This window comes from Pteropus vampyrus, unplaced genomic scaffold, assembly GCF_000151845.1.
Source record: "Pteropus vampyrus isolate Shadow unplaced genomic scaffold, Pvam_2.0 Scaffold15, whole genome shotgun sequence".
In the NCBI taxonomy this organism is placed as follows: Eukaryota; Metazoa; Chordata; class Mammalia; order Chiroptera; family Pteropodidae; genus Pteropus; species Pteropus vampyrus.
In genome coordinates, this window is record NW_011888796.1 from 1,973,407 (window position 1) to 1,997,535 (window position 24,129).

General features: G+C 41.7%; 2 protein-coding genes across 3 annotated transcripts in view; one reads left to right on the top strand and one right to left on the bottom strand.

Moving 5' to 3' along the window:
- Positions 1-267: 267 nt before the first annotated feature.
- Positions 268-9,335, bottom strand: RDH12 (retinol dehydrogenase 12 (all-trans/9-cis/11-cis)). Its single transcript, XM_011383908.2, has 7 exons — positions 8,967-9,335; positions 7,458-7,576; positions 6,811-6,966; positions 6,027-6,131; positions 4,974-5,183; positions 3,494-3,683; positions 268-1,114 (listed from the first exon to the last, which is right to left on the bottom strand). The coding sequence occupies exons 1-7, from the start codon at positions 9,032-9,034 to the stop codon at positions 1,012-1,014; spliced, it is 951 nt and encodes a 316-aa protein (XP_011382210.1). The 5' UTR covers positions 9,035-9,335; the 3' UTR covers positions 268-1,011.
- A 4,482-nt stretch (positions 9,336-13,817) lies between these two features.
- Positions 13,818-24,129, top strand: part of RDH11 (retinol dehydrogenase 11 (all-trans/9-cis/11-cis)) — a 15,522-nt gene continuing 5,210 nt past the window's right edge. Inside the window, exons 1-6 of one of the 2 annotated variants that reach the window (XM_011383941.2) lie at positions 13,818-13,971; positions 15,351-15,469; positions 15,813-15,968; positions 17,068-17,172; positions 17,749-17,958; positions 20,208-20,397. In XM_011383941.2, the coding sequence (XP_011382243.1) occupies positions 13,910-13,971; positions 15,351-15,469; positions 15,813-15,968; positions 17,068-17,172; positions 17,749-17,958; positions 20,208-20,397 (842 nt within the window). In that variant the 5' untranslated portion in view covers positions 13,818-13,909. Of the gene's footprint in view, positions 13,972-14,102; positions 14,297-15,350; positions 15,470-15,812; positions 15,969-17,067; positions 17,173-17,748; positions 17,959-20,207; positions 20,398-24,129 lie in introns of those variants that run through there. The other variant, XM_011383951.2, reaches the window with a different exon arrangement.

The following is a 24,129-nucleotide window of genomic DNA, read 5'->3' on the forward strand; positions in this document are numbered from 1 at the left end:
TATAGTGGAGCTCAGCATCTGTGTAATTGAAGTCATTCCTATCCTTTCTTAAATAATACAATGTGAGACCTGGAAGAAACTTGAGAAAATACGCAACTGAAACATCTTATTTTGCACCATGTTCAAAATGCATTAATTATAAGATGAGATATTATAAAAAAGTTATAGGTGATGGGTGGGGTGAGATACTATTCACTAAAACAGAAGGCTGGCTTCCCACTTTGTTCCATTTCTCTCTTGCTACACTAAACAAAATAAATAAGGCAGTGAGATGTAAATGCAGTCTTTATGTCCTCTAAAAATTGAAGTAAAGGGAACTTGAGGACAAAAGCCATCTACATGATTGAAAATGGGAAGGTCTAAACTTATACATTGTTGTATGTCAACTATATCTCAGTAAAGCTAAAAAACAATTTCTTTTAATTTTTAAAAAAGAACTGAAAACAGAAAATGAGAAAGTCCAGCTTCATGCAATGGCTCCAGGGTGCTCAGGGAAAAGAATCAAAGTTGGTGAAGGTTAAGCCAAGATGTTCCTGAGCTGGTCTAGATTCCAGAGTTGTGACTCGTATTTCAAAGAGGAAAGCGATCGATCAAGAGTTTGAGTCTATAGTCCCTAGAAATAGGTAATGCTGATGCTCTTGTCGCCTCAGCTGAGAATGCTGGCTGATGTTTCTGGTACTGGTGAGGAAATTGACCTAATTTTCCAGGCTCTTTGGCCATCTTCATGCCCATGCTGGCATTTGCCTACTCCTCTTGCCCTGAGAGGGTAGCTGAAGCTGCAAGTCTCAGAGAAGACTGTTCTGTTGGTGTGACTATCTCATGCCATGAACCAGCCTCACAAAGAGGGTTGGGTATATAAAGATTTCCAGAAGGGTCAGGAGAATTGGAGCAGGGCAGGATTCACAACAGCAGCCAGCCGGCAGGACAATCCTTCAAGGTTAGCCTTCTCCTTGGTCCCCTTTCATTATGGTGTGGATTGGACCTGATAAATATATGACTCTTCTATCAGCTCTATTTCCACTGGATTCCTAGAAGCTCACAGCTGACATTCCATAGACGCTCGGCCGTTTTGTTATTTTGGGCCTTTGGAGACATCCAGGCCCTCTTGCAGTCTCTAAAGGGCAGAGAAAACGTGAACATCTAGAAGTGGAAATTGAGAGTCTGGAAAAGTTCATGGCCTCTTAGAATCTATTTCTAAATGTATAAAATATACTGGATGAAAATAAACTAATTATATTGAAGTACAGTTTTTAAATGTTGTAAAAATAAATCTGTGATATAGTAATACATAGGCCTCTTTATTAATGTATTCTATAACAAGAGCTAGCACTGGGTCTGATAACCACCAGATTTCATAGTCGTGGTGAGCAGAAATGATATCCTGAAAAATCTGCAACAACTGCAATACGACATGAAAATATATGTAGTTTTATTGGTGACAAAATCACAAGTATCACTACTAATCCTGCAGTACATAGCTTACATTCATAATTGAAGGAAATGCCAAATTTCAGATGGAGGTCAGTGAAATTAAAGATGAAATTATCTTCCTATCCAGATTTACACACCCCTTGAATTCTTTCCACAGACCCACTTGTGCCCTATGAACCCCAGACGAAGCACCCATTTTGTTTTGGGAGAGTAGAAGATGGGCTAGAAGGATGAGAAGGCAGGGCAGAACACAGTGCTCATGGTGTTATTTTCAAACAGTATTTATTTTCTAATTATAAAAGTCCTGTGTAATACTTGGAAAATGCAGTACTGATAAAAATGAAAAGCTTATTCTTCAGTTATTTTTCCTTTACTCTTATTTGCTGTGTTTGTATATAAATAGATATACAGTCTTTCTTATATATAACACTAGGATCATACTGTATCTAGTTCGCAGAGGATATCTCTCTTGTTAAAACATATATTTTAATTGTGCAAGTAATACATATATAATCCTAATTTTTTTTTTTTTTTAATAATAAATACCTGGAGTAAAAGGTCACAATCCTTCACACTCCCTCTGATGCTTCCTCAAACTCCTTGGAAGTAACCACTACTACAGTTTGCTGTGTACCCCTCCAAATTGTTTTCTAGGTATTTACAATGAATAATTATATAGTTCTGTATTGCAGTATTTTCTCACAATAATGTATCGCCAACATTTTCCCGTCAAATATTACTTGAAAATATTTTATTTAGTGACCGTATAGTATTTTATCACATATTTAAGGCAGTGATGTTAAACGCCCAGATTCTAGGGTACCATCATCTAATAGAAATATGATGTGAAACACAAATGTGAGCCACAGATGTTATTTTAAATTTTCTGGTAAAATTTGTAAAGTATATTATAAAAAGTAAAAGGAAATGAGTGAAATTAATTTTAGCAATACATTTTATTTAACCCAATGTAGCCAAATCATTTCAGCATGTAATCACTATAAAAAATTATTAATGAGATATTTCACATTTCTATTTTCATAGATATCTTCAAAATCTGGTGCACATTTTACACTTACGGTACATCTTAATTTGGACTAGCCATATTTCAAATGCTCAATAGCCACATATGCCTAGTGGCAACCGTACTCAACAGCACAGCTCTAGAGCCAGACTGCCTGGTTTAAAACCTAGGTCTACTAGTTACAAGTCATATGACCTTGAGCAAGTTAATTATTCTGTGCCTCAGCTCCCTCATCTGTAAAATGGATATTTTTTTTTAACCTCTTACAATTGTGATTATTATATGAATTAATACATGTAAAACACCTAGAAGAGTGTCCAACACTTTGTAAAAGCTCAAACAACATTAGCTATTATCATTTATCCATTCCCGTATTGTTGGACACTAAGGTTATTTCCAATGCTTCACTTAATAAATGGTGCTCTGATAAACAGCCTTGAACAAAGTGGGACAGAAGAGCAGACTGGGCTGGATCAAGTCATAGAATAAGAAGGAGATTTAATCCTGGGCTTCCCTTTATTCCAAAACTCTGCTTGCACATTGAGTTTGCGATAAGACTCAACCCTGAAATGTCTATTTCTATATTCTAACAGTGCCAATCTTGGCAACATTGGGAGATGAAGTTCACACTGGGGAGAGGTGACTTTGCCCTAGTGCTCTGTGTTAGTCCCAGTCCAAACCATAAGTGGTATTAAAGAATTTAAGAAAAAAAATCAGCCAAAAGCTTCAAGAAGGCAGGCTAATGTTCTTCACAAGGCATAACCAATAGGGACAGTCTTCTCTAACAGCTCTCAGAAAGCTACAAAGTTTCTTGGGAACATGGCACACAGGTATAAAAGAGAGCCATAAAAATATCTCTTTCCAAGTTTTTAATGTAAGTTCCCTTGGAAAAATAATAGCATTTGGTTTGCAGGCCCAACCCAAACCTGGATTCCACTATCAGGCACAAACTCAGCCACCTGGGGTGCCAAGTCCAGGGAGCCCTGTGCCTCACCAGGCACACAGGTGGTGGAGAGAACCTGCACTGCCTCCACGTACCTGAAGTAGTTGCCACTCAGGGGCTCCAGGCCCTCAGCCAGGGTGCAGTACAGGGTGGTCTGCGCCCCCTCCCATGCCGACTTGATGAAGGGGGAGAAGAGCCACCAGAGCGTGCTTATCAGGAAGGAGTTCCGGGTCAGTTCAGTGTGGACGACGCCTGGGTGTACTGCGTAGGTGGTGACGCCAGTGCCTAAGACAAAGCCCAGTTAGACCAGGGACATACTCTGAGCCCACTGACACAGCTCACCTCCTGCCATAAAATGCACAAGTGAGAAGAAAAGACTCAAGAAGCAAAATCCCAGGGTTCAGAAAGTGCTGCTGCTAGCCAGGGAGAACCTGACTAGTAATTGATCCCTTCCAGAAAGACCTATAGTCTTCTCAGCCTTCTGTGCTCCAAAAGGAGTGCTTCCTTAGCTGAAGGTCCTCCTATTTCAATGTCACCTTTCTCTGTGGCTTTAGTATTAATCATAGAAACAAACACATGTACCAGTTGTACTACCAGTAGCAGTAATAATATCGATTATGGACAATGGTATCTTCGGAATTTCTATAGGAGGGCCTTAGGGGAAGCAATCTGGTTGAAAGATAGGAAGCTAATGTTTTGAGCTGCATTTGCCAGGTAAGCACATTCTATGAGGTGTAGATTGAGGGGTGTCGATGGAAATGATGGGGGTTAACATGCCCCCAAAACATCCCTGGTGCCTCTACTATTTTGAGTACTTATTATGTGAAATGGCTGTGCTACATGCTTTACATGCATTATCTCATTTGATTCTCAGGGCTCGCTGGGCTTTTGAGGTAAGTAATATTAAGATACACATTTACAGCTGAGGAAACAGTTCTCATTACAGAGGGGATAAGTAAATTGCCAATGGTCATACCCAAGCAGGCTGCAGGGCCAAGGTCTGAACTCTGATGTAAAGAGTATGAATTCTGGAGATAAGACTGTCTGGGTTTCAATCCTGGAAACTTGCTTAGTCAAGTTTCTTAATATATCTGTGCCTATCTCTTCATCTGTAGAACAGGGGAAAACAACAGCACCTACCTCATAGGAATGTTGTATTAAATGAGTTAAGACATGTATAGTAAATGGCACACACAAAACTCTGTTATTACTTTATTATTATTATTTCTTTTAATGATTACTTTTCTACCTTCTGTGTTTTGATAGTAAATACCATTGTTCCCAAACTCTGCAAGAGGTTGTTGTGAAAAATCAAATCAGATAATAGATATGAAATAAGCTGTGACATAAATGTAAGGTAACCTTATAGGTTCCTATCCCCTATTCAATTTTAAGCTTCCTGAGAGCAAAGATTCTGTTATTATTCTGCTCATAACTTCATTCTCCTCAGTGCAGAGAGATACTGTTGTAATGTACACGTTTGACATCCTGACTACAGAAGTTTCTGTGAACCTCTAATTTGAACTAAAGACTCTGCTTTTGCTATCTTAACCTTGGCCCTTTCTCCAGACTTACCTTGGAGCCTCTTGGCCAGCTCACGAGTAAAAAGCACATTGGCCAGCTTGCTGTGGCAATAAGCAAAATATGGATTGTAGTTCTTCTCAGCCTGGAGGTCATGGAAGTGAATCTTGCCAAAATGGTGGAGCACCGATGACACGTTCACCACCCGTGCAGGAGCAGACTCCTTCATCCGCTCCAGGAGCAAGTGGGTGAGAAGGAAGTGGCCTGCAAGAAGAGCCGGCAAGAATATTGAAGAGTGGAGTGGCTGCCCAGGCTCAGGATGTGGAACCTGATGACAGGACTTCAGCCTTATCTCACTCTCTTCTGGGCATGAACAAATTTTGATGTAACTCAGTGCTAGTGGCCAGTCAGTCTCAATTAGTGGATTTCTTAAGGCAAGGGCAAGAGCTAAACTCATAGGTAAGACAATATAGACTTAGTCTGTACTTGTTTGTATGTCTGCCTTTGCCCCAGTCAGGAGAAATGCCACCTGCTGGCTTCCGACCCTGCTCTGGTCATGATCGCATAACTGGGTCCAGGTACACTCAAATACAGAAGGAAGGATGGAATAGTCAGGGAAAATAACATTTTCCTAGGATCAGAGAACATGTTCCATGGTCTCCTCGCTAGAGCCATCACCTTGAACTCTGACCCCCAGCCTCGCTCATTCCTCAAGTCCTCAAGTTTTGCCTCCTCCATGGACCAACCTTTGGCTTGCTTGGCCCTCAGTTATAGATGTGATCCTCCTCCAACCAAACACAGACTCCTGCACCCCCGACGCCTGGCCCTGATTGGCAAACCTTGTGCTACCACAGCCCCATCCAAGAATGGCATTCTTCTTCCTTGTATCTCCAAAGTTTTTGGGTTTATTCGTGGTATGGGTAAGAAGATCTCATTTTTTTTGGACTGGTCAGGAAAGGAGTGAACAAAATATGAATATGTCCAGTCCACTGGAACCGTGGATCTCTACGAGGACCACTACAGATTCTCGACACTGGCATAAGGTCATCTCTCTACAGAGGACAAAGTGGGGTCAGCCTCGCTTTTCAGTCACTCTAAGATACTTACCCAGGTGGTTGACTCCTATGTGGGCTTCAAAACCATCAGCTGTCTTAGAATATGGGCACGTCATCATTCCTGCATTGTTGATCAGAATATGGAGCTGCTTTTCCTCTGTAGCACAACCATTGAGACCCTGTGGTTAGCATGGAGTCCACTAGCTGCCTGTCATAGTCCTGAGTACTTGCTCTTTGCCTTTGGATCTATCTTAGTGATATTCAACAACCACTGTCTCTTGGGTTTCTCACTTTAGTTACTGATATCTTCCTGGACACCATTCATTTATTCATCCATTCATTCAGCAAACATAATGAGTACTGACTCTGGGGCAGGCCTACTCTGCTGGGCACTGGGCATACAGTGGTAGAACAAGACAGACATGGTCCCTGTCCCTCATGGATTTCATAGTTGTTAGTAAAAGCTGGTCTTTTTCCATGATGCAGAACAATTATGGCAGCAGCACAATCTCGCTTGGCACCTGTAGCCACAGAAGGTTGATTCTCAGGATGAAAGAGAGCGGCATCAGGGCCAATTCTTGATGTCAAGGGGCAAGTCCACACAGGGAGGTGACACTTCTAACATTCCCATTGCTGAAGCAAAGAGATGATAAGGATCCCGCCCAATTTGTTCACCCACCATCCCCGTGCCAATTCCCTGCCCTGCTGATTAATGTGGCAGAACCTGTCCAGCGAGATCAATGATGGTTCTGATGTAAGGGTTAGAGATAGTCCAAGGTAGAGCAGCTCTCCCACACCCAGCTTCCTGCTTTTCTAGCTACTCACTGGGGTCTTACCTGCCAGAAAGCCCTCAGCAAAGGCTCGAATGGATTTGGTATCAGATAGGTCCAGTTTCCGCACCAGCACCTGGGAGTTCTTCGTATCAGCTCGGATTTCACTGGCGGCAGACTCCCCCTTCCGTGTATCTCGGCAAGCGATGTATACTCGAGCTCCTGGGACCAAAACAAAGAGAGGGCAATGTGTTCAGACTCTAGGCTGAAGAAGAGTTACAGTGAGTTTGGGACTGGTGGACAGAGCATTCTAAAGCCAGCTCTAAGGCAATGAGAGGCTATCTTGCCACTTCAGTATTCTCGCTGCTTACTGATCAGCTTAACTCCAGGCTAGAAACCCTGATTTTTATACGCTGATATTTAATGTTGCTTAGTATCTCCTTTTAGAACAATGGACTTGACCAATCCTATACACAGATATCATTGTTTTCCATACTTTATATAACAGGAAGGGAGCAGGGAGGAAAGGGCACATAGCAGGTTTGTGTAAGGGCACATAGCAGGTTGGTGTCACAGCTTAACTTGAACCGAGGTTCCTTGAATTCCTGGCCAGATCCTCCCAGTCCAGGAGGAAAGACAAGGAAATGTGGGCAGAGCCACAGTGAGAAAGGCAAGAGGTGCCACCCTGTAGACATGGAAGTGGAAGGACTTGCCTCTGCGAGCGAGCTCCCTGGCCGTCTCCTTGCCAATGCCTGTGTTGGAGCCGGTGATCACCACTACCTTCCCAGGAAGCTGCACATTTGTCCTACAAACCCCACCAGCGAAGAACTTTCTATAGGCAAGGGAAACAAAAGTATTCATGCACCATCCTTCCCAATCTCAGACTGAGATACATTAAATCCATCTGGCCTCAAAGGGATTTCTTTCTTTTGTTGTCAGGAGACCTAAAGAAGTTAATCTTCTGGGTGTTTTCCCAGTGAGCAAGGGAGTCTCCTGCCATCAGCTCAAGTTGTAGGGTCACATGTCCAGAAGGTATAAATGGTCACCTGGGCAAACAGAATAAGTGCTTTTGAGCCAGGGCCAATGGAGACCTTCCTTATTAGATAACAAACATAACAAAGCTCTTATCTCTAGCGATTCCCAGAGGTCAGCTTCCTCCTCTGACCTGCATTAAAACATATGGGCAAAGAGCATCAGTGGAATCAGTGGTCCTGAGCCCTAGGTCTTCAATAAGCATCACCGGTGAGTAACTGATGAACAGCACCTCGAGGGGTCCCACAGACAAATACTGCCCTTGGGCTCCCTTTCCAGTTTTAGAGAGCCAGCATCTTCAGAGGCTTTCTGCCATCATACTAGAGATTTCATTCTAAGCCTTCAGTGCACAGAGAGAAAATCTCCCTAGCTCACACTTCTGTGTGAGCAGAGAATATCCTTTTACATAAGTTGACTTGACAAGTTCTAGAAAGAAGATGGGAGAGGGAACAGGTGATTTCCTAAGCATCGTTCGACTGCTAGGCATTAGGTTAGGCACTTTCCTTAGGGAATTTATTTTAACCCTCTCGACCTCAGTGAAGAAAACTGAGGCTCGAAGAAGTCCGAGTCGCTTGCTAATGGCGGCAAAACTGAAATGTGAACTCAGGTTTCTATGCAGGACCTAGAGCAACACTCTGTCCCTGATATGTCCATATAACCATCATCAGCAATTTTAAAATTCTCTACTCAGAACATGCATCTCTTTAACACCTCCAGAAATCCCACAGCAAAAGAGCCATTCCAAAACATTAGTTGAAGGAAGAGAGTTTGTTTCCTTCCCCAAATGCCTAGTACTTAACAATGAGTTAGTTCCAAGGCAGTAACCACCCATAGTAACCAGCAGGGCCACCCTGACTAGAAACAGTGAAGGAAGAACTTCAGAGGAACCCAAGGGAATAGACTGAAAGAGCAAGGACTCCCATCTAAGTTGTCTGTCAAGCTACTTAGCAGAGTCATCCACTTAGCCCTCTACTAGCAGCCTCTCAGCCCCAGGTGCTTCCTTATCATTTTCTACCATGGTATCCATAATCACTTCCTTCCTTCCTGCTTTTTCTGCCCTGACTTTCTCTCCCTCGGCTCCCATCCCTTTCTCTTCTTTTAGCAGCTGAGAATTCATCTACTTACAAGCTCCGTGGTTCTCACTTCAGGGTTTTGTAAAATGTTGAACGAGTTACTGAATTAAAACAAACCTGATGTATGGAGCTATCATGTACAGGAAAGGAAGGAAGGAGATGAGCAGTCCCAAGATAACCAGCATGTTTTCAACTTCTGTAGTTGCTGATTCTTTGGCAAAAGCAACTTTTTGACTCCAACTCTGGCTCAAGTTCCTGGTCTGGCTCCTTGCTGCTCCTTGCTGCTCCTTGCTGCTCCTTGCTGCTCCTTGCTGCTCCTTGCTGCTCCTTGCTGCTTCTCCCTCCTCCAGCTCCTCTCACGCTCTCAACAGCAGCCTGTCTCTAAATGTAGCCCAGAATCCTATTTAAATCTGAGAGCTGTCAGAGCACAGCCTGCTGGGAGATGTAGTCCTAGAGAAGGACAACCGAGGAAGGAGTAGAACTTCACGCTAACAAGCAAAGAAAATGAGGGGAAATGGAGCAACTGCTCCCTAGCTCTCCCACTCTCAATTATTTCTCGTATCTATAGAATGTGTTCTCCCAAACCACCCCCACCTCTATTCCTGCAAGATAGGATATTTTTAACTTTAGCAACAGACTCCATGATACTTGAAATACAAATGTGATTAAAATAGGAAGACAAGGAAGAAACCCCCAGAAGAGTGGTGAGAGAAGTCAGGACAGTGGTTTCCCTTGGTGGGAAAGGGGTAAAGATTAAGGGGATGCGTATTTGGAACTCCTGGGATGGGGGTGGGAGGGCAGGCAGGGAGCTGATAATGTCCTGTTCTTTGACGTGGGTGCTGGTTACGCTACTAACTTTGTGAAAATTTATTGAGTCATACACTTGATTTGTGCACTTTTCTGTTTTATGTTATACTTCGCCATGCCAAAGAAAAGATATAGTGTTTCAGTGCATGTGTTGTAGAATGGACTTCCCGGTTCAAATCCCAACTGAACTACTTACAAGCTCTGTGGCCCTGATCAAGTTACTAAACCTCTCTGTTAACTCAGTTTCCTCCCTTGTATAATTGGCATGACAAAATATATATATATATATATATATATATATATATATATATATATATATATATATATATATATATATATATATATATATATATATATATATATATACCTGTTTTAAATATTAAACAGGTAATTAATTGGTAGAAAATTTGGGACAGAGACTACTAGTCAACACTGTACAAGAATGGGCTGCTATAATTAGCTGTATTGATTCCTGTCTCCCTTGCTATCCCACTTACTTTTACTCAAGATTTTAGTGTAGAAAAGAGAGAGGTAATGAATGTGAGTGACGTTTCAGTTGAATGTTATTAACGAAGAGTAGAAACACAAGAAAAAACACTTGCAGAAACTTTCAGAAGTGGAAAAGTAGGATTCACAGCCCTTGCTCACTCAGGATTCCTCTCTTGGACAGGATGACAGGCAAGGAGTCAGGACAGGACCCCAAAGAGTCATGTCCTAGTTCTGCTCCTTCCTATGAAGTTGGAGGACATGAGTGATGAAAAATACCTGTGGCAGGCAGGTACTCACTCCCTCACTCACTGATTCATCTGTCTATTTAACATATAATCACTGAGCACTTTTTGGTGCCAGGCATTGTACCAAGTACTCCAAAGACATAGCTGCTGCCCTTTTGGGAATTCCATGAACATGATAAACAGAATAAGGAGCAATCAGATAATTTCCAAGGGGAATCTCTCTTGACTCGTACGTTGCCTCTCCCATCTCTTCCCAATTCTCCCACTCTGGTTCCAGTTCCCTGAAACAATGTCAGCTGCAGAGACCACAAAATCCCAGAAGCCCCTGATATCTTGTTACTGGAGCTCCCCAATGCCTGCCTTCTAGAAATTGATGTCCACTGGGCCAACATAGTCCTACCAATTGGATAGAGTTTCTTCCTCCCAACACTTGGTGACACTCATAGATTATATGTAAAAATAAGATCTGTTGGTGTTTTATGCTTAGAGTCCTCCCTATCCCCATGTAATCAGGGTTGCGGTTAACCAGAGGGACAGACAGTGCTATACCATTAAAGGGAGAGTACATCCAATAACCTCAAATAAGGGTATTTTTGTACTAATGTCTTCTGGGCTCCCCATTTCTCCTGAATCAAATCCGAGATCCTCTGCATTTGTGGAAATGATACTCACTTATCTTGAGTTTGTCTGTGAGGCAGAGGACCCTAAGGAATAGTATGTAGTGCTCTGGAGAAACAGAGAAGATATTAGAAAGCTCATAAGGCATCTAGAATTACGGAAATACACAAATAGTTTGCTTAAAAAAATTTCTTTTTAAATATTATAACCCAAAGACTACCATCAGGTGATTGATTAGTCCTACCAAATGTTAAAAAATTATATTACAAAGCTATAACAATTTAAATAGCGTGATACAGAAAGGTGAATTATCAGACGAAACAATAGAACAGAATGGAAAACCAAGAAATAGACCCAAATACATATGGAAATTAGATACAATAAAAAAAATTTCAAATCAGTGTTGAGGGAGATTAATTATTTAATAAAGTATTATAATACCTTGGTATCCAGTTGGGAAAAAGTAAATTTGATCCTTACCTTACTCTTTACACCAAAATTTCAAATAGATCAAAGATATAAATATAAAAAATAAAAATCATTAAAGTATTAAAAAGACCCACTGGACAGATTTTAAAATAATTTTAGAGTGGTAAGGCCCTTCTAATAATATAGGAAACCCAGAAATTAAAAAAAGAAAGGATAAAATAAAATCATCATAACAAAAACCACCATACACAGGCAAAACAAAAGAGAAACTGGGGTGGTGGTGGGAAATATTCATCACATATATTGAGACAAGAGTCTAATCCATTTAGTATATACCTAGACTAACTCACTTAACCTCACTGTTGCCTCAGTTTCCTTGTCTTTAAAATAGGGAAAATTATAGCGCCTACCTCATAGAGATGTTATGGGAATAAAGGGAGCTAATATATATAAAGCGCTTAAACAGGGCCTGGTACATAATAAACACTATATAAGCCTTGGCTGTTATTGTCATTTCTGACACTCCCCCTTGCCCCATACCCCAACTCGACCAATGTTTCCCATTGTTCTAGTGCCGTCTGCTCTGACTCTGAACCCTCAAGTGAGCTCTTCCCTCTGCTCAGAGCATTTTTTGCCTTTAGAGTGGCTTGCCCATTAACTCCTGACCTTCCCTCAGGCCTCAGCTCAAATGTTAATTCCTTAAAGAGAGCTTTCCTGACCTCCAGACCAGGAGAAGCCTCCTGCCATAAGCTTCCAAATATTTCTCTTTTTCCCTTCATAACCCTCATCACAATTTATTCACAGTGATTACTTGTTTAAGGTCTTCCCCGACAGGCCATAAGCTCTGAGAGGAGAGAGGTCATTTCTGCCTAGCTCCCTGCTGGACTTCAGCACGGTGCCTAGTACACTGTAGGAGTACCATAAGTATTTGTCAAATGAGTGAGTGAATGAATAAGGAACCTTTTAATATATCTTTTAATAAAGGTATAAAACCTGTATAAAATAATTGGTACACAATAATGAGCATGTGACAAAATTAGATAACTTAATGTTACATAAGTAGAAACTTGTGTTGCGCTGGCTGGAAAATTACTGCTTGGCTATCGCCCATGGAAACATAGGCTATCACCCATGGGAATGTAACATTCTAACAATAAGCTTTCTGCTTCTGTATCCCCGCTTGAACAACCGACCTGTGGGTTGACAGGTAGTGAATAGGAGAAAAATAGACCTTTGTGTTTAAGATAGAATGAGAAATGGGATTTAGGGCTTAAAAACGCTGTACCTCTACATTTCAGGGCTGCTTAATTTGGAGTCTGCGTACCCCTGGCAGACCCAGCTGGCTGAATAAAGAGTATGTTTCCTATAACTCACGGATTTCTGGTGGTCCGTGTGTCTTTCGGGAGCTGGCAGCTACAACAGTGTGAAGGAAACCTTCTCCTCTCCAATCGATATAAAATATGAGTTCAAATTGATCTTGAACATGTGTCTTTCAATCAAATGGTAATCAATTACTCAGAAGAAAGTACCAGAAAATATTACTGTGTGCAGTCAGGAATTACACACAGATATCGGCTAGTTAAATATTTGTCTCTCACCTTCACTCCTTGGGAACCAGATATAAGCCTCAGATGGCAGAACTGAAAGGAATGACTGACCAGGGAATCTGCTTATTCCCAGAGAATTTTCACGGCCTTAATTCAAGATGGGATTAAATACTTTCATGAGTTGGCAAAACCAATTGTGCTGCTAATCTGAGAAATTCATTACTACCTTGGTAGTTAATATAACTAACCCAAGTTATCAAGAAAACTATAGTCTATGATCAATTAATAGTCAAACACCAGGAAAATTATGATAGTTACCATTTTAATTCAAAATAGACACAATAAAGTGATTCTCCTGGGAATGGCTTCAGTGACCTATGCTTCCGCTCCACTGGATGAAGGATTCCCTAAGGAGGAAGGATTCTCACCTGCCACTGCCTTACCAACTGTCAAACGCCAACCGCCCCTCTCTTGTGGAATGGGCCTTAAAACACTTCCCAGATGTCAATATTTGCTCTCCAGGAGAAACAATGTGGTAGCTGCCTAACCGTGATTGAGGAAAACTGAACCGGGGTCCGGAATTGGGCACCGGGAGACAGAGGCCTGGAGAAATTTCTGGAGAATCGCTGGTGACCAGAGGGCTGTGGGAGAGCTGGTTGCATGATCCCAAAGGCCCTAGACCCTATAGGTTGGGGATCTGTCGTGTACCCGGTGCTCAGTTCAACTTCTCTCGGCGTCTGAGAACAGTACGTTCTCGGCTTGTGGGCACGCACCAAGCTTTGGACTACATTTCCCAGACGAACTTGCTCCCCGGCGGTGCTGTCGTACTTTACTAGGGCGTGTCTGGGAAGGGAAGCCGCAGGCGGTGAGCACCTCTGGGGCATCTTCCTCCGGTGCTGCAGCATCGCAGCTGCCGCCCCGCAAGATGATCGGGGTCCTGCTCCTCTTCCTCCTCTTTCTCCTGTACATTGCTGCACCCCAAATCAGGTCTGTGCAAATGTAATGTCTTTTCTTGAGAAGTCTTCCGGTAAGGGGGCGGGGCGGGGGGCTATTAATCCTCACTGAAGATCTGTTCTTCAAGAGAAGGAAAGTGAAAACTCCACTGGGGCCCCTAGTAGGTTGAGGCCGGGTTCGGTCTGTCGGAGGAGACCGGGCTGCCTTGGATGCGGGGAAGGCGACACCAGGAGACCCCAGGCGATGGGGAGGGGTTGCAGACTGGAGCACCCTGCTTGGTTTCCCTGGCCCCCTTTTTCGTCTAAGCAACCCTTGCTCTGGCTCCAGTGAGCCCCGAATATAAGGCTACCTTAAACATGTAAGTTTACAGCTTTGGGGATTTCAGAACCTAAAGTGAGGTATGGACCTGAAGACTGTTTTTTCCTTAGCTTCCACGCCTTCAACTAGCCTTAGCTAGCTTCTTGCTTCCAACCTTGAAAGTACAATAGAGCGATTCAACTTTTTGCTTTCTGAAACTGAACCCTGCTGGGAATCGTGACATATGCAGCCCCATTGCTTGCTCTCTGGGTACTGTTAGATTCTCTCTTTCTCTGGGTGATGTTATAAAGGAGGGAAATAAAAGGGTTTTATTATGAGCCTAATCCTGCCTTCCGAGCAGGAGCAGGATTATTGAGATCGGAGACTTGCCCTGAGATCTCAAGGTGGGGCAGAGAGGATGGGAGTAGTGGTCTCTTAATCAGGCCATGGCTGGTTGAGTCCCTCCAGAGAATCAGCAGCCAGCTGCAAAACAGGCAGCCTGCTGATTGGTTCTGAGTAAATCACCAGTAGTGACGGTGGACCAGTGACTGAAGAGACACACACCCTCCTGAGGGGCGGAGTGTGGTGTCCTCTGTGTGTGTGTGTGTGTGTGTGTGTGTGTGTGTGTGTGTGTAGTTTTTGCTGTTTGTTTTGTCCCAGGTTGACAAGCTTTCATAATTTAATTTTTTTGGGTATTGGATTAGCTTTTTATTAAGGTCACAAAGTGCCAGTTATAGACAGATTGACATAAATGGACCAGTTCTTCTTCTAGGCGGAGTCTTGTGACCCTAAGTTCATGGAAGAGCTCAAATCAAAGCCAGATGCTTGGTTAATAGAATATTCATCCAGTTCTTGTACTGCAGGGAGTAACTCTAAGCAATTATTATTGCCCTTATAATAGACTCACTTTTGTTCTTGAGCTAGAATGGAAAACTTTTTGTTTTCTTTTCTCCAACCTTCCTTAAACCTATAAAAGGACAGCAGTAGAAGGAACCAAAGCAAACCTTATCTTTGGGATTTGAAGACACGGGGGCGGGGAGGGGGGCAGGTAGTAATAGGAACCTCTGGCTGAGACAAGGAAAATGAAGAACTGATGAGCTCTCCTCTGTGTGCAGGCAAATGCTGTCCAGCGGGGTGTGTACATCAACCACCCAGCTTCCTGGGAAGGTAGCTGTGGTCACAGGTGCCAATTCAGGCATCGGGAAGGAGACGGCCAAAGAACTGGCTCAGAGAGGCAAGTTTATCTGCTTCTAATTCCCTCCTGCTACTGCCATTTTATCTCTCACAGTAATGGTCATTCTGATTATTTCCTCCCAATCTTGGAATTCAAGAACATTCCAAGTGCCCCAGCGATTTGCTGGTGTGAAGCTAGTACAACACTCTACATATAAATGGACACTTAATGACTACTATTGCTTTATTTTTCTTTCCTGATTTGCTCATCAGATACCTCTATTGGGAAGTAGGAGTAAAATAAACAAAATAGTAGAAAATAACATTCAGCATCAGTATGAAGTCTATAATGCCCACTCAAAAAAAAAGAGCTGACAGTTTGTTTCTCATATGTTGGTTGACAGGAGCCCGCGTTTATATAGCTTGCCGGGATGTACAAAAGGGGGAATTGGTGGCCAAGGAGATCCAGACCATGACAGGGAACCAAGAGGTGTTGGTGCGGAAACTGGATTTGGCTGATACTAAATCTATTCGAACTTTTGCTAAGGACTTCTTAGCAGGTAAGTATAGAACCTGAGACTGTGTTGTGGGTCTTGTGATCAACATGGCAGACTTGGCTAAAAGGAAACTATTCCTCTCCCTCTCTCTATATAGAAATACTAGATAAAATATAACCAAAAACTTTTGATTCATAGCTGAACTCATTAGTAACAAAGGGAAATCTTCAAGAAGAAGAAATAAAAAGTAAATTCAAAAAGATCACGGCTATGCATAAGAAGTAAAGCCAAAAATCTCACAGGAGTATCAGAACTCAATATGGATTTTAGAGTATGGGTATGAGGCCTCAGGCTCTCAAGGGCCTTCCCAGCTCTCAAGGACCTGAGGCCTCAAACCCATACTCTAAACGTTCCACATAAGGTTGGGATTCACAAAAGGCCATTTGGTCCATGGTACAGGAATTTTAAAAAGGCCAGGCCACCAGCTGAGGGACGTGACAAAGAAACTTATTATCTCTTTAGGACATGAATGGATAAAGAGTCATCTGTAAGAAATTAAAACCCCAGCTGGCATTATTTATGGGGAGGAATTCATTCACACCACCAAATAGTACAAGAATCTTGAGCTGAGAAATTAACATAAAACCCCATGGTATCACATGAAAAGCAAATCCAAGAGCACTCTGTAGGCATGTTCTCTCATAACCCGTGGACCTTGGCCTCCCAAGAAAAACACTGAAATTGGCTTATAGTCAGAAATTACTAGCTACATGAGAAAATGAACCACGAGAGAAAGTTTGCCGATGCAACAAAGATATAAAACCAGTATTTCTTTTGAGACCTGAATCCAGGTGGTAAGGGTACATACAGAACATCCTTTTTTTCTTGCTTCGGAATATTCCCATTCATCTTGGGAAGTCTATGTTGAGAGAGGCGGACGGAACATTTCCCAAAAGCAGTAAGTAAGATTAGAAAGGCCATTTTGTATTGTAAGATGGAATTTTCCTCCATGTGTGTTTGTGTGTGTGTGTTGTGTGGTTTAAAGTAAAAGAATGCAGGATCCAACTGCATCCTCATTTTCAAAGCCTGGTAGTTAGGCAGATTTCTAAGATGTAACAGCTATGAGTGGCCACTCGCATACTCCATCTCCTCTTCCCTGCAGAGGAAAAGCACCTCCACATTTTGATCAACAATGCAGGAGTGATGATGTGTCCCTATTCCAAGACAGCAGACGGCTTTGAGATGCACATTGGAGTCAACCACTTGGGTAAGGAATCTAGTCTCATCACAAAGCTAGAGGGAATCTAAAGTTCTTGGAAAACTTAGGGGTCAGATTGAATTGCCTTTATGGTGTGATTGGATCTCTGGGCCATAAGAGACCATAAGTACATAATAAATAACATGGTCCTGCATGAAAGCTCAGGGATAAACTTGAGGCCCACTCAAGGTTCTGCCCACTTTTTAATCTGTGGTTCATATTCAGTTTACTTTGGGGCATTTTGAACAGCCTAACTGTACTGGCGGTTGTGTCGCTTTCTTTGTAGTGGTCCTTGTAACCAGCATTAGGTAGAGCCCACCTGCTCTTAAAGAGTGATGTTAATCAAAGTCGAGACTTCATATTCATATTCAGATAATCCAGACCTACCTCATAGAAGGATGTCTCATGTCTTTGACTGTTCCTGTTTCCCTAAACCCTCACTGAACTTGTTCTGTAGTTGATAATTAATGAGACAAAAAGCCTTATTACTGAGTTCTCTGCTTCCCATAGGTGATACCTGCTCACCACTACTCTCTTCAGTCCTACATTGGCCCTGAACTCTGTTAATTCTAGTTTTTCTTATAGGTCACTTTCTCCTGACCCATCTGCTGCTAGAGAAGCTAAAGGAATCAGCCCCATCAAGGATAGTGAATGTGTCTTCCTTAGCACATCACCTGGGAAGGATTCATTTCCATGACCTTCAAGGCCAGAAATTCTACAGTGCAGGTCTGGCCTACTGTCATAGCAAGTTAGCCAACATTCTCTTCACCAGGGAACTGGCCCGGAGGCTAAAAGGTAGGCTTGGAAGAAATCAGTGTGGAGACATGAGTCAGGGGAAAGTAGTTAAAAGCCATAGGAATGGAAACTGTTTTCTGGAGCTTATTTCCTGGACAAGGACCTGCTTCCCTGACTGTAACTGGGTATAGTTTTAGTAAGCAGCCCACAATTGAATATTGGAGATAGTTGACAGGGGACAGGGAAATTCTGACTTTTAGTCTGAAGGCTTGGCTTTACCACTTATTAGCTGTGTGACCTGCAGCAAATTACTTAACTTTTCAAGACCTATTTCCTCATATGTAAATTTCCTCAAATGGGACTACTTCACAGGTTATTGTCATAATTAATTTAGGCTTCATGAGTAAGTCAAGGTTTTTTACTCCTAGTGAGACTGAGTAGAAGGGAGGAGCCTGAACCTGGCACGAGATAGGACCATTAGGATAAAACGAGTGCTGGGACTATGTGTGTGAGGGGGTGGGGAGAGGGGTCCTCTCTAACAGCAGAGGGTTAAGTAAGAGGGAGATGCATGCTTGAGGAGGGGAATCTCCAGTCACAAATAGACTTCTTTAGCATCATCTTCTCTGGATTTCCAGTAAAGACAAAGGAAACCCAGGGTGGACAATTGGAGTTGCTTAGGAGTTAAGGCAGGCAGAATCAGGCTCAAGGAATCAGACACAGGAGCCCCATTGTTGGAATAGGATCATCAAACCGTGTAGGCAGCTGTGAGATTGGCAGGAAGGAAGCTGGTGGTCTGCTCAGTTCATATGCCCAATTTATACCCAGGGCATGACATCATTTATCAGCTCAGGATCAAGGATCAGGATGGTAAAAACTATCCAAAAATTTGGTCAGGGAGGTAGGGTGGCCTGGAGGTAGAGAGATGGGCCTAGCTGTGAAGATCAGAATAAAGCAGAGGATACATGAGTGAGGAAGCCTGATGGAGTGAGGATTAGGTGGGAAATTGCTATGAAAGAAATGAAAGAAACCTGGGCATGATGGAAAAGTCATTCATACAGCCATTCAATAGACATGTATTCATAGTGCCCATGCTATTCAATGCACTGGATTAGGGGCTTGGGGATGGAGTGGTGCAAAAGACAGGTACAGTCCTTTCCTTGATTTGGTTTACAACCAGTGGGGAAAAGAGATAACGTCAGGTATTTATACAACTGTGTTACATGTAAGATCAGCCTAGTAATACATAAATCATTTTCATTGTAAAAAGTTCAAATAGTATGGAAGTATGTAGAGTTTAAAGATCCCCTCTCCCCCTCCTACTTTTCCCCTTTCAAGAAACAACTCGATGGGCATCTTTCCAATCATCTCCTTATGCATTTACATATGTGTATTTCATACATAAGGAACTGAAATTCCAATACAGTATCTTGGAGATATTTCCATGCAGTACATAGAGATTTACCCCATTCCATCTGTTGCTTGTACTGTGTTTCATAGTATAATGTGCCTTAGTTTATTTATCCTTAACATCTAGCTTATTTCCTTTTTGTTGTTTCATTATAATTGCGGTAAATGCTATAAAGGGGAAGTATAAGGACCTATTAACATATTTGGGGGGAATTTTAATATATTTGAGAGATCAGGGAAGACTTCTCTGAGGAAGTAAGTTACAAGCTGAGCCCCTTGCAGGACTATTAGAAATTAAATTAGTTATAGTGTGGGTGGGGTGAGGTGGCTGAGGAATGTTCCAGGTAGAGGGCAGAGAATACATGACGGTCTGGGCTTAATTTGAGAGACTGAGAGAAGGCCATCATGGTTAGAATATAGAATATAGAATATGGATCATCTAGAGTAGACTTTGAATTGAAAATAATACAAGTTCACAGTCCTTTATCTGTAATTTGTGAAATCCACAGAGTCCTGAAAACTCAGTTTTTTCATAAGCTTGACATCAAAACTCATTGGGCAGCAAAACCACATCTGTACTAGGGAGAATAGGTGATAGGCAGTATATGTATATGTATCATATTACCTTTGTAAAATCAGAAAAAAAAAATTGGAAACATTTCTGGCCCCAAGGTTTCCAGTGAAGAATAGGAGACCTGAATAGCGCATGCATAAGTATCATTTAAATGAAGAAACTGAGTCACAACATCAGATTGTGCCCAAAGTCACACAAGTAGTGAGTGGTAGAGTTGGGTTTTGAAACTGGGCAGTGTTTATTCATGTCCCCTGTTCTTTTCAGTCACTGAGCAACATCAAGTCATATCTTCCTCTCTCTATATGGCACCCCACCCCCACCCCATTAGGCTCTGGCGTTACAGCATATTCTCTACACCCTGGCACAGTCAACTCTGAATTGGTTCGGCACTCATCTTTCATGAGATGCTTATGGCGGCTTTTCTTCTTCTTCATCAAGACTCCTCAGCAGGGAGCCCAGACCAGCCTGTACTGTGCCTTAACAGAAGGTCTTGAAAATCTAAGTGGGAATCATTTCAGGTATGAATGTATCTGTTTTTGAAGATGGAATTTTAAAAGGACATTGTTTATCAAAGCTTTTGTCTTTTGACTCCAGAGTTTTTACTTTTTATTGGCGGAATTTGACTCATTAACATTTTTTTCACAGTAACTAGTAGGTTTGATTTTATTCATGCCATCTTTTATACTGATGACTGCTTTCTCCTTGTTTCTTTTCTTCCTACATTTTGTTTTGTCAGTCCAGTTGTTTTGTTCCCTTTTGTACTTCTAGTTTGTTTGTTTGTTTGTTTGTTTTTACACTAAAAAGAATTTGAATCTGTATTTCTCTATTGCTTTCAGGGCTAAAATAGTATTAATGGACTCCCTCTTGAATAAGGGAAGACTTTTAAAATTTTATTGTAGAAAATTTTGAATATACGCAGTAGACAGAATAACATGTTGAATCGACATATACTCATAATCCAGCCTTAACAAGCATTAACCCATGGACAATCCTGCCCCATCCTCATTTACTAACGCTTCCCATATTTTCACATCCTATAATATTTTGAAGAAAATCCTAGATATCACATAATATCAATGTGTTTTTACCTCTACCCTTAAGATCTTAATGTGTTTTTACCTCTACCCTTAAGATTTTATGGTGATCGTCTGAAATTTTAGAGAAAGGGCTATAAATAAAGATTGGAATGAAAGGTAAACAGTCATATCATGAGGGGCCTATAATGTCAGACTTAGAGAGGAGCCAGAGAAGTTGTTTGAGTAGAGGGAGATATAATATGCATTGCGCTTTAGAAAAACATCCCTAGCGACTTTGTTTAATGAATAAGTACCCCATGTGACAGATGAAGAGTTCCTGATTTAGGATAATGACAATTGGAATGAAAAGAATGGTCAAGTGAGAGAGGCCTTGAAGAGGCAGAATTTTAACCACTTGATGATCAATTGATTTGGTGATTTGAGTTCAATCTTGAGTTATTAGGAGATCGATAGTGACATTAACTGAGTCAGCAAACATGGAAAAATAATACGTCTAACTTAGGGTTCTTTAATCCCAAAGCAGTGGAAATAGACTCTGGCTGACATAAGCAAGAAGGGAATTTATTAAGATATGGGGGTACTCTTAGATCCCAAAGGGTAAACTGAAGAGCCAGGCATAGAACAATTAGGAGTGGCTAGTCAGCCAGACAGGGCGCTCTGACTGTTCTAAGCCTGGCTCTTCAGTCTTCTCTTTGGATCTACATAAACGCCAGCTATCTTCAGTCTGTTTCATTGCTCGCCATCCACTCTCTAGGGAAGTAGCATTGGATCTCCTCTGAACACTACCTGCCATCCCTTCACCCCCATTGCCTTGGCTAGGGGAGAACAGGCAGGCATGTGATTAATGGGCTCTTCAAATCATATCCAAGGGGAAGAGGTGATTCCACAGAAAGAAATCAGGTTGCTATTGCCAAAAGAAAGAGAGGATGTTCAACCAAAGAGTAACAATTGCCCACTGTGTAATAAACATGCCTCCCTACATGTTGGATGTGTTTTCCATAAGACATGTGAGTAGAAATGTGTAGCAAATAAGTTTGAAATATGGGTCTGAAGTGCAAGAACATAGATTATGTAGCTTTGCACACTGGAATGATTTTCCAAGAGTGACCAGATTCTTCTTCCCTGGTGATTTTAAGAAAAAAATAAACCTTTATCTTGGTTGTGACCGAGCGCTTTAAAGAAAGTCAGCCTCAGATCTATGATTATTGAATTGACTTTTGAAGAGTCTTTTCATTGCCGTAGATTTTTAATTTTAAGCTCTTCGAAGATCAAACAGCAGCCATTTGGCTACTATCAAGAAATGAACATAATAGTGTCTCAAATGAAACTTTAGGACCTTTGCACTGGTTGTTCTTTCTGCCTGAAACCACTAATCTACTTTTTGTCTCTGTGGATTTGCCTATACTGGACATTTTATATAAGTGGAATCATGTAATATATGAATCTTTGGTGTGGTTACCATTGCGAATATGAAAAGGATAGTTATATATATACAGTCATCCATTTTCTTCTGTGTGTGCCTTATTTCCATTCTGCTCTGCGAATTTGGATTGTTAAATTCTCCCCTTTTAAGTCATTGTTAATCTCAATTTGTCTCTATGTATGCTGAACATTCATTACTATCTTGCTATAACAATTCTTTTCTTATTATTTAAGCTTATAATGCCCTGTTCTTAGTAAGGGTTGCATTCTTCTGCTTCTATTTACCTGATAGTCACTTTGCTCCTAATTATGTGGAGTTTTGTGTGTGTGTGTCATTTTGTTTTAGGTGAGCTGACCCCTTTCAGTATTTCCTATCTTGCAGGCCTTGTAGTGGAGAATTCCCTCAATTTTTGTATGTCTGTAAAGGTCTTAATTTCTCCTTCATATCTAAAGGAGAGCTTAGCTGGATACATTATTCTTGGCTGGTAGTTCCTTTCACTTAATAGTTTAAATATTTGATTCTATTCCTTTCTGGCTTGTTAGGTTTGCGCTGATAAGTCCGCACATAATCTAATGGGTTTTCCTTTATAAATTAGCATTTTCTTCTCCCTGGCTGCCCTGAGAATTCTGTCTTTGTCGTTGATTTTTGATACTTTTAATACAATGTGTCTTGGTGAAGGCCTTTTTGGGTGAGGTAATTGGGTGCTCTGTTGATTTATTGAATTCCAAGCTCCAGCTTATTCCTTAGATTTGGGAAATTCTTGTCAACTATTTGTCCAAAAATGCTTTCTAGTCCCTGCTCCTTTTCCTCGCCTTTGATAATGCCCATTATTCTTATGTTTCCTCTCCTGATGGTATCAGCTAGTTCTTGTATTTCTCTTTCATTATTTTTCATTCTTTGGTTTCTCTCTTCTTCTTTCTGATTTATTTCTAGATTTCTGTCTTTGATATCACTGATCCTTTCCTCCATTTGGTCATCTCTATTTCCCAAGCTTGCTATTTCATTTTTCAACTCCTGCAGTGTGTTTTTTATCTCCAGAAGTTCTACTTAGTTCTTTTTGAGGGTTTCAGTCTCCTTGCTCTGCTCATTTAGGTGTTTTTTCAATTCCTGAAATTGTTGATATGACTCATTTCAGAACTCACTGAGTTTTTTCAGAAGTACCATCCTGAATTCTCTGTCATTTAAGTTGCATATTTCTATGTCTGGAGCTTTTTCTCTTTCTTTCAGAGTTGCCTTGTCACCTTGGTTGTTCATGGTGTTTAATGGACTGTTTCTCTGCCTGGGCACTAATGGAAATGTATTCTGCTTTTTTTCCAGAAAGAAGGTTTATTATATAAAGATCTCTCTTTAGCCTGCTGCAAAGAAGGCACTTTTCTTTTGGTTTCTAGGTGGCATCTAAGCCTCTTGGATCCCTGCTTTACATAGAGCCTTAATAATGCCTTTATATAATGCTTTTATTTTCTTGTAGATATTTAATCACTCTTGCTACCCTCAGTTTCAGTCCCTGTTAGTGTTAGCAACAGTTTAGGTAGCGTTTGCTCAGATTCCCTTGGGGCTTTGTGGCGATCGGTCTCGGAGGGTATGGGGAGGGTCGTTGTGAGTTGGGGGCTGCGGCTCAGCCTCAATTTTGCAACTGGGGCCAGTAAAAATCAACTGTTGTTTCTCTGCGGTCCTGTCCCGCTTCTCTGCTTTCTGCCTTGGTGACTGGGCCCTGCCGCTGGCTGCGTGGAACTCACAGCACTTCCAGTGAAGTCGCTGCACCTTCTCCCCTCCCCCTCCTCCTACAGGGA